The following is a 10,940-nucleotide window of genomic DNA, read 5'->3' on the forward strand; positions in this document are numbered from 1 at the left end:
ATCCTCTGGGCTTAATTAAACTCTAGAGCAGATTTAGAGTTGCGGCCCGCCGTTTGACAAACACCATTTATTGCCTCATGAAAGACAATTAAAAGCCTCCGTCAGGCTGGGGACGCCACAGATAATTGGTTTGCCCTAAAGTCAGCAGGAGGAAGAGATCAGTGGCGATGAAACTCATCCCATCTCTCCAACTCTGAGAGCAGAGTTTTCACTTGGATAAAAGCATTTGGTCTTCTGTTTTCTGAAGTTCAGTCTGACATAAAGAACCCACAAGAAGGTTTGGAAACAAACAAGGAAAAGGAAAAGCATCTCCGAGCTGAACTGAGGCACGAAATGAAAGCTTCCAAGCAGAACTAATGAGCCACAAACGCCAGAAAAAGTTTCATAAAACTTTTAAATTACTTTGCTTTTTACTTTTAATGATGAGTGTGATTTCATTTATATGAATCTCAGACCTAGAACTTTGACCTTTCACAGTTTGGGAACAGAACGAATGCTGATGAGATTAGAGAATAATATGAAAGTTTACTTAGGAATCTTACTTATAACCATCAGAATCTGCATTAAAAAAAACTGAGGAAAAGCTCAACATGTCAAACTTTGGAGGTGATAAAGTCATTCTAAAAACAAATCTGTTCAGAAAAAACCCTGATTTTTCAGCAGATTTTACAACAGATAACTGAAAAAAAATGTTCTACCTTTTTCAGGTAGGATGAATATTAAAAAATTGAAATGAAAAAAGATTCAAACTTTTAATCAAAAACATTTTTTAAGCTGTCTTGACCTCAAAAAACAAACCAAATATTTTTAGTGCTGAGATACCAAACGTGTTAATAAGATCTTTTCAATTTTAATAAAGTCAATGGCATCTTTGTGATTTAGTAATCAAGAAAATTGAAGTATTTTCCTGAAGAACCGGAGGCGCAAAGAAATTACAAAACTTCACACCACTACAAAAAATGTTCAAACTAAATGATGTTTCACTGCTGCAGCAAACAAACAGTTTTTTAAACAAAAGAACTAAAAAGAAAAAGTGAGGAAAAAAAGAAAATTAAAAAGCTTCAGAAAAACACAAATTAAATGTATGAAATCACCAAATTTAAAAGAAAAACAAACTCAGAGACATCAAACACGAATTTAAAAAGACAAAAATCAAACAGAAACACAATCCACTTGAAGAGACACAAACACAACCTCAGGGGGACACAAAGATAGTAAAAAATACAAATCTGTCACAAAGATTCGGAAAAAACAAAACATTAGAAAGTAAACTGATAAAAAAAACACAAAGGAAAACAATTGAAAGACCACGACGTGTAAGAGACGACAAAATGCCACTCAAACTGATGCAACACAAATCCATCAAAGGACAAAGAGGATTATAAAAATCAAAGCTAGAGAATCGCACAACTTCAAAAACACAAACTTAAACATTCAAATTAATTTTGTCTCAAAAAAATCCAAAAATGCCAAATGTCCCATCAACATATACCAACGGCATGTGAACAATAAAAACGTTTAAACCAAAGAAACCAAAATGAGCAAAAAAAACCTGGACCCCAGGTCACACAAATGAGATTTAAAACTTGAGGGGGTGTCAGAAGCTCCTGCCCCCGCCATCGCCTCATCAGCATCAGCTGCACGGGCAGACCTGTGGAACAGGTGCCGTTTTCACCTTCAGGTGCTTCGGATGAAAGCTCGGGCTAAACGCTAACATTGTAAACCATAAACAACATGGACAGAACATCAATATTCATCCGGAGCCCAGTTAATGTCAGAGCGGCTGCTGAAAATTTAATCAGGCCTGTTACGCTCCCCGCTAACGATTGGCCGCGTTGGCAAACACGTGTGAGCCACTGAGCGTGCTCCGTCAGGCAAGGCAGACGACTGTAGAGCATCTCCCAAGAGGGGAGGGTTTAACAGCCTCGCACAAGGCCAAATTGTACTGTATCATTTCATTTATCTTGGCAAGTCATCCCCCCCCCCCCCCCCCCCCCCCCAAAAGGACCAGCCTGGAACAAAACCTGAGTCAGCTAAGATGCAGCTCGCCTGCATGAAGACGTGAAACTCAACTAAAGCTGGAGCCAAGAAACTGCCCCACTCCTCCCAGAAAGAAACCATTGAGAAGACAAGATGTCTACTTTCTATTCACTTCATTCACTTGACTTAAATACTTACAAAATATTTCTTAAAGAAAAACAAATGTTTGCTTGTATTGTATGTAGAAATCTGAGGACAGAATCAGAATACCCATTTAAAGACTAACTTTATCTCCCATGGATCTAGAATTGAGCTGTTTGCTCATAGTAACAACATCTGAGCTTTAAACAAAGCAGCTTTCAGCTGTTTTACAAATCTATTTTTTACAAAGTCATTCTGCTTGTGAAAAACAAATTGCATCCACTGCTTTGTGGCGCAGAAGTTTTTGGGGGAAAAAAGGCTGTCATCTATTAAGGATCCTTCAAATTCTGGATTTTCTCGATCCTTGAAAGAAACCTTTTTTCTAAAATTCATTTCTGGACAGTCTGAGCTGCGCTGCAGCTGAATACTTTTATGCAACATCTGGACACAAATTACAATCAAAGCCCTTCAAAGTAGTTTTATATGCTAAAGAAAAAAGTTACAGATTCAATCCACTTATTACATTTCCACAAAATTTCCTGTCAAACATTTTGTTGGCCACCAGATGTTCCCAGTTTGTGTTTTGACCACAAACTCTTTTGTTTATTGGCAACTTTGGTTAAGATTAACTTCATTTTATGTAATATTTAGTAGAATCAGGACTGAAAGTGGAGAACATCGGACTATTAGATTAGAAATTTTCTTTTTAATTTATTTTCTGGAATTACTCATTTTTGCAATATTCTTCTTTATGTTGGGCTGTTTAACTTACTTAGCTAGTTCAAAACGTACTTTATAGTTTCCACATGTATCTCAGCTTTTTCTTTAATGCCTAAACATTTTTCAGCTTCATTAGTGACTGTAAGCGTCTACACAAGTGTTTTTATGAGAAGTATAATTTCTCTATTTTGCAATTTCCGTGTAATTGAAAGCTTTTTCATGAAACAACTTCCACAAAATCACCAAAGAAAACAGAATACTGTAAGAAAGGGAAAGATGCTGGAAAAGTTTCGTAAGATGCTGAAAAGACTAAAACACCTACATTTGAAAGAGTTTTGAAATGAATCTTCTTGGACTTCCTGATGCGAATTACAAAGATCCTCACGGATTTTGTTCTGACGCCTCATTGTTTTTCTTCATCCTCATAAATCACCACTTAACCTAAAGCAGAACCTTCCAGATGAGGCCGTTAAACTCAGAGCGGTTTAGGATGATTAACAGTAAACCCACATCCTCCCCGTCAGCTTCAGATCCACACATGTGGTCTCAGGAAACAAACCTCTCTTTCTCTTCCGCAGCTCGTTCAGAGCGAGCCGCTCTTCCATCTCCTCTGTTCTTACTGCTTTTGTCGCAGACGGATCGTGACAGAAGGTCGATAACAGCTGTTTCCATCTGAAAATGACTTCTGTCCAAAGACCATGGGGGGGGGGGGGGGGGGGGGGGGGAGTCCGCGCTGTTCGACGTCCTCAAAAACTGTTTCTGATCCTCCACAGCAGCTTCCATGAAAACTTAAGGCTAAAACGGCTGACCCTCTATGTGAAACGATATTCGCTTATGGACAAATGTCATCATTTCAGAGGAACAGTGAATGCAGCATAAGGTTAATAAGTGAAAAGAACAACAACAAAAAACTTTTTTTTATAAAACAGCCTGTCAGCCTTTTTCAAACATTTATTCGTATACATTATTTACTTATTAACTTTATTTTTATGCACGTTCTGTGTTTGTTCATATTACTCTATGATTGTTTTCAGAGACCAGTTCAAACGTTTTAGATTAAAGTAGATTTATGAAAGATGTACCTATAGGAAACTCTGTTTTTGATTATAGTTATTTCAGCATAAAAAAATGTGTTAAAGCGTAGACAGTGGTGTTTAGAGGAGTTTATTTTCTGCAGAGTGTGATGTGTGTGTGTCAGTGTGTGTGGGTCATCTCTGTAGCTGAACCTGGCCTACAACTTTATTTAAACTGACTACAATTCATTCATTGACAAAGGACTGGGGCAAAGGGAAGCTTCCTAAACAAACATTCAAACAGGAAGAAAAATTGCTTAACTTCAAAAACTTGAAAATGTGTTCAGCCTGAGGGCCCACATAGAAACGTTCTGGTCCCAACAACATCCTCTGTTCCTATGCCAGGTGTGAAGCCAAAAGAATGGAGGGAGTTTGTGATGGAGCTTGGAAATATATAGGTGAGAAACATGAGTTTATCTTTGTCTCAAACAGAAATAGAGTAAATAAACAGGCCAAGTTAAAAGGCCTGTTTACGTCACGCAGGCGTGCCGCTCTCTGCAGCCGAGCAGACACTGACGGCTTCAGCCTTATTAATAAATAAATAAAAACAATAATTTATGTGGTTTTTTTCAGATGTTCTGATTAGGGGTTAAAGTGAGACTTTTGTTTTTAAGTTTCCCCTTTAATTCTAGACTTGATCTCATTTCTCATCTAGACTATATGGAATCCAACTTTTACAAAAAAAAAATATTTTTCTGAATAACACAATAAGGTTACTTACAAAGATAAATAAATAAATGAAACATAAAAAATATTCTTGTTACTATGCCTTTCCTGTTCTCTGGGTGTGGGGGCTAACCCTCTGTCCCTGTTTTGAATGTCAGGTTGTCAGACTGTTTTGGACATGGATGTCAGACTGAAGCTCTGAAAGGGCCTCAGATTTGGTTTCTTCCAGAGTTCTGTGGCTCAGTGGCTGAAACCTGATGAGCCGTGTTTGTTCTTTACCTGAAGGAGGATAAGCAGGTTTATGTCGTTCAGATCCAGGAGATCTCACAGATGTGAGCTGCTCCAAAGGTGTGGGGAAGGAGGGGCAGAAAAGTGGCTGTCCCAAATCCTTTGTTATGAAATATGAACATATTCTGTTCAACCAACCAGAAAAATTTTTTTTTTCCAACCACAATGTGTTTAGCCTGAAAATCTGACCTGCAGATCATTTATCCTGGTTTTGCTTCTCCTGGTGTGGAACACTGCATCGTTCTTCTTCTTTTTATTGGTCTCAACAAAAAGTAAAAAAAACATCCATCACCTTTAGAAAACAACTCCCCAGACCCAAACAAAGAGCAGATGAAGCTCCAGGTTTAAGATTCCTTCACTGGTTATTGGCTTGGAACAGTTTCAGGCAAAGGATGAGATGACCCCTCACTGTAACACTCTTCACCCTGAACCCCTTAGTCGTGTCAGATCCGTCAGAGACCCCCCCCCACACACACACACACACACCCACACACTCTGGTCTGCAGAGAGAGCAGGTCTTTCCAGACCCTGCAGAGTGAGGGGAAAGGTTCTTTTATCTCTATATATTAACAGAGGAAGACTGTGGTGAACTCATGAATATGCAACCTTCCTGCAAACACACTGACTTAAATCTGTCAGGATATTTGACCGCTAGCGGAGGAGAAACTAAGAAAACTAAGCTGAGTCTGTTTTTAATAACTCATTTTAGAAATGCAAAGGAGAGATTCGAATATTTAAACATTTCTGAAAAAGAATTGTTTCATAAAAGATAAAGATGCTCAAAGAGTCATATGATAACAACAAAAAGCAGTCAGATTGTAAAGAGAACAGCAACGCAGCAGGGGCAGCGAACCCAATGATATTCACAAGCTGGTTTCAGTCTAAAGAGCAAATCTAAAAAGCTTAAATAAAATAAACTGGGCCTGAAATTTCACTTTCAATTTCAATTTTTTATAGAACAGACATTACAGACATCAAGGTGATCAGTTTTTCAAACAGCTTTCAACTTTCATTCTTCAGCACCTTGGACAGCGCAAAAGACTGAGGACTTCCTTGCATCATCAAAGTCTGATGGGAAAGGTTGGATTTTTGCTCAAATGGAGGAAAACTGTCTTTTTTTTTTAATAGACTTTCCTATCAGAACAGTTTTCACACCCCAAACTGATCAAACAGCAACTGAAAGCCTCATGTGACCTGATCTTCAGTAAGTCTTCTTCAGCCGGGAAAAACCTGAGCTGCAGAGTCATGACAGCTGAAAAAAATAAAAAATAAAAAGTCAGGCTGCACTGCTTCTACGCCTCCTCAGCGTTTGACTTCTCTGTTTAAATCAACTGTCGGAAGAGTCACGGCTGGAAAAGTGTGAAACAATTAAAGAGCGTTATTATCATTAATACAGTTGGAGCTGAAGGCTTCAGCATGCCTCACATTTCCTCCTGTAAATTGAGAATAATGTGACTTGACAATCAATTTGTTCTGGTAATGTCTTCCGACATTCAGAACGGATCCAAATGAGCGGGTAAACTCTTTATGGCTCTTTCTGAATTCCCTTCTCCCCCTCCTCATCCTCGTAACCACGGCGAAGCGTAAAAGTTAACACGGGTTTTTCTCCTGTGATAAATAATGAAGTGATCCTGTTTGAACTGAGCGTTCTGACGCTGAGTTTTTGGCCCTTCGTCACCCGTAAAGCTCTTCGTTTCTTCTCGATTCAGGTTATTCATTTGTTTAACCTCATGTAAACTCATCTCCTGTTTTCAGACAGAATCAAGAGAAACTTCTTTGGTTTCCAACAGAACCGAATCTCCAGTGATGAGTATTTTAGGTCACAGTTGGGTCTGTTCTGAACTAAATCTATTTACATTTTCAGCAAAGTTCAGACTTGTTTATATTACAGCACTAAAATAAATCATACATTTTATTGTGTTCTCTGGCCCTTAAAGGACTGATTCAGTTCTTCATATTTGTGTTTAGCATCCATCTAAAAAACTCCTTCTATTTCTTGTCAAGTATTCCCAAACCCTGACTGGTGCAGAATCTAAAAATCACAGAATTGGTCTGATCAGCTCATTCACACGGATCGACAAACACGGATGAAGATCAAAGAGCCTGACGTGTTCTCAGGAACAGCTTCTCTTTGCACACGGTTGCTGCATCTAACTTTGTTGTTAGTTAATGGAGACAGATCTGCTGAACTGTCAACCAGAGGAAAGGGCTGAAAGTCAGATGAGGAGGGCTGGGTTCAAATAAAAATCTATAAACAAAATCAAATTGATCTTCACTGTGAAAGCACATTTATCAAGTCCATGAACTGATGTTCTCTTAAAAACAATTTCTATATGTTTTAAAGGGAAAAATGCATTTCTGTTAGTTTTAAATGTTAAAAATGTAAATAAAAAAGCAACTGTTCTGCCTTTTTTTTTCCAATTTTAGTCAGTAAAGAGGAATCCTGGATGTATTTAACCAATCACAATCAGTTTCAAACAAACATATTTAGTCAAATTGCATCAAATCGAATTAAATTCTGCAACCTTAAAAATAAGATTAAAACAATCTAATTGTTTTGTGTTGATACTTTAAACACAAGAAGGGAAAGATCAAATAAGATAAGACATGTCAAAAGGAGAAAGAAACAGCTGGACGTTCCTAGAGTTCGCACATGCTCAGTCTGGAGGACTCAAAGACCTACATCCCTGCTTTTATCCCAGAGGTCTTCTTGTTTTTCAAACAATATAAGAACAGGGAAAAATAAGCAAACAGCAGAAATGATTTGAACATTTCTGTTCTTTGCTTGCAGGACATTTCTGCTCCTGTCGTTTCTGACAGCTGGGTTCAGCAGTCTGACTTTGGTGACTCTGATCCGTCACTTTAGAGAAGCTCCAGTCTGCATTCATGATGTTTTCACAGCAGACAAACAATGAAGGAATTTTCTGGTTCCTGTGACTGCCCTCCACGACTTTTTCTGGTCTGAACTGACAGAACCAAGCAAACAGAACCGAGCTGGTCTGTGATGCTCAGAACACTGAGATGCCTCTTTAATGATTCTGCTGACTAAACAAACAGACGTGAAAGCTGGCTTTGTTTGGCTTCAGGGCGCTTATTTGCTGAAAACCCGTAATGATGATGAATCTGCTATTCATCCCTTTAATCACTTGATCCCTCAAAGTCTCTGCTGAGGATCGTGAAGCCTCCGGGAGCCTCCGTGGGGGTCCGCGCCTCCTCCCGCATCTGCAACATTGAACTCCTGCAGGGAGCTGCAGCTGCGAGGCTCATTTCCACGCAACCTGGCTATGCACGCGCGTGCAGGACAGCAGGTGAACCCTTGTTGGTTATCCCGGCAGCAGAGACACGACAGCCGTCCCACGAGGCTCATTTCTGCTCATAAGCCTGAATCAACATGCGACACAAGCGTCTATAAATCCGCGTGCACGCGCTCTTACCTGTGCACTCCTTCCCTTTTCCTCTGCACTCCCCGCTGTGGGAATACGACGCACGCGCCTCCGGCACGCGCAGCAACAGAGCCAGCAGAAAGGCGCACGCCAAGTACCGGACCCCCCCTCCGGGCCGACACCTCCCCGGTCCCAACGGCATGATGATCCCACGTCCACGCGGGCAGGGAAATATCTCTCAGCTCAGGTGAATAAGCGTGGAAGAGGACAGTCCGGCTGCTCCCGCCCTGTCCGGCAGAGAGAAGGGGGGGGGGGGGGGGGGGGGCTCACAGGCCGAGGTGAAGAGAGAGGAAAGCTCTGCGCGACTCTGCGTGGACGTGGACGGACGCGCAGGCAGCTCTTCTCAGGATTCCGCGTTCAGGAAGCCTCGCAGCCGCTCCGGTTCGTCCGGGCTGCAAGCAGCGGCAGCATCCTCACCCTCCGCGCCTCCCCTTCCCGCTCAGCTGCGCGTCTCCGCGTTCAGATTAAGGAAAAACCCCGCAGGCGGCTGATAGATCCACGCGCAGGTGGACCGGTTCCGGACGCGTCAAACAGCGGCGGCGGTGGCGACACAACAAAAGAGATCCGGACCGGAGAGGAGAGCGCGAGCGCGGAGGGCTGGTCACGTGAGAGGATGCTCCTCTCCACGCCCCTGAAGCGCGCGCGCTCGCACCTTTCAGACCAAACCTGTGTAACGCAGTTAGAAATGAGGGAGTGAAGAAGACTAAAAGCAAAGTTCAGACCACAGTTCACACTCACTGCGCACACACCGTTGTGTTTTAATGGCTGGGGGTTAAAGTTTAAACTGTAACGTTAAGCCTTTCTTTGTCACCAATAGACGTGTTTTTCAGTGTGGTCTAAAACTGATTATTGACCTTTGAAATTGTGTCTTTGAAAAACGATTCATTTCTAAATGACGCTGATCTCTGGAAAATATTTTGAGGGTAAAATAATTCAAGATTCAAAGTGTTCATTTATGCAACAGGGAAGCAAAGTTGTCAGTGCAATGATGACATTTCTACTTTGTCCTCTACTTTTCACCAACATATAGAAACAAATGCACAAAAAATACAAGTAATAGATATAAGTAAAAAGAAAACACCCAATAGAGTATAGCAACATAAAATGCAATATGTTTAAAATGTAAACAAGAATAAAGGCAGACATTCAATAGATGAAGAGGACTAATAATGCTCAGAGAAGTCTTTTAATATCGGGAAACAAGCATCTAACTTCTCCATTCTCTTTGTAATGTTTTAAAACAAGCAAATTTGGGGATTCCAGTCTCGTCAGTGCAACTAAATATTCCACAGACAGCTGTCAGTGGGGATTTAGCAATGGAAGAGATTGGGAGAGACAGCAGCATCTGACAGACTGGCTCTGCTGGGAATCATAGAGTACAGAGGTCACCAACTTTCTGCAGACCTCCAATCTTTATGAGGCCTTCAGGTCAGTTCAGCAACAGAGAGCTTTATGAAATGGTTTCCCATGGAGCTGCATTCAACCATCCATCACACAGAGCTGAAAAGTGTGGATGCAGGGGTGTAGAGGACGCTGCCTCTGGACTCTAGAGTGGAGGAAAGAATCCCACATCTCCATCTAACTCTAATTTTAGATCATTTTTTGCACTTAATAAATGAGAAGCTTAAGTCATGCAATTGTTCATTTTATTACAAATGATTAGAGATTATGTTTTATAATGTTTGCTTAGGCCTGAATAATCCATTTTCTTCTTGGCTTTTAAGGTAAATTTGACCCCAAAAAATGTATTTGTTCATTTTTGGTGGCAGCAATTAAAAAAAAAAAAAAAGTTAGCAAAAATAAAATAGTAACAAAACATTAAACTTTTAAAACATTTTTTGAAAGAGAGAAAAAGGTAGACACATTTGTCCCTGTGAGTTAGAATTTTTAAATTGTTTTGTATTTCATTTTCCTCTCTGTTTCTGCTTTCATGGATGAAGTTTTTGACCACTTTTTTTCCAAACTCCCTTTCTAAAAGTTCATTAAAATTCAAACTGTTATTTTTCATGGACCCTCTATTGTAACTGAACATCAATGGGTCAGACTTTCTGTGATGTTTTTCTTTGCCTCCTTTCCTGTGTTACTCGTTGCTTTAAAAGCCTTTCAGTCGTTTGTTTGTCCCTGCTGAAGCTTTTCAATGGTTTTTAGAATAGTGAGTTCGTTGATTGATAAGTTTTACAACTGCATCGTTGGGTTGACACTGGAGCTGTGTGCACAGAGGAACCCAGCAGGACTCATTAGGTCTTCTGTGTTGACTGGTCTAATATTTACATGGCTCAGATCCGTTCTCTCTTTCCCTCTATACTTTCCTGGCCCTTTACCAAGTCAGGCAGGTTGTCTGGTTTGGCGCACCGCCTCTCCTCCAGCAGCTGCAGCTGCAGGACGCTTCGCTAGGATGCTGCGCTGGGGCCTCGGCGGCGCAGTATGACATGGTTGGTTCCACACCGGCAGCTCTAACAGCTCTCCTGGGCTCTATCGGGTCTGCCAGAGTCCAGAGTAGAGCATCCGTGCTTTAAATCACTCACAGCTCCGCTGATTAGCTACCTTCAAGGGGGTAAAGAGTCTCCAGAAGGTGTGAAAAGACGCCAGAGCAGAAATGAAAAAGGCCCTCATGGATTTTTTTATAATT

General features: G+C 40.8%; 1 protein-coding gene across 1 annotated transcript in view; it reads right to left on the bottom strand.

The window, feature by feature from the left end:
• The window catches only part of tmeff1a (transmembrane protein with EGF-like and two follistatin-like domains 1a), a 92,103-nt gene extending 82,009 nt beyond the window's left edge, over nt 1–10,094 (bottom strand). Inside the window, exon 1 of the mRNA XM_011486222.4 lies at nt 8,303–10,094. Coding sequence (XP_011484524.1) covers nt 8,303–8,453 — 151 coding nt within the window. The 5' untranslated portion in view covers nt 8,454–10,094. The remainder of the gene's footprint in view (nt 1–8,302) is intronic.
• Nucleotides 10,095–10,940: the final 846 nt, after the last annotated feature.

This window comes from Oryzias latipes, chromosome 17 (genome assembly GCF_053564925.1).
Source record: "Oryzias latipes strain Hd-rR chromosome 17, Olatipes_Hd-rR_3.1".
Classification (NCBI taxonomy): Eukaryota; Metazoa; Chordata; class Actinopteri; order Beloniformes; family Adrianichthyidae; genus Oryzias; species Oryzias latipes.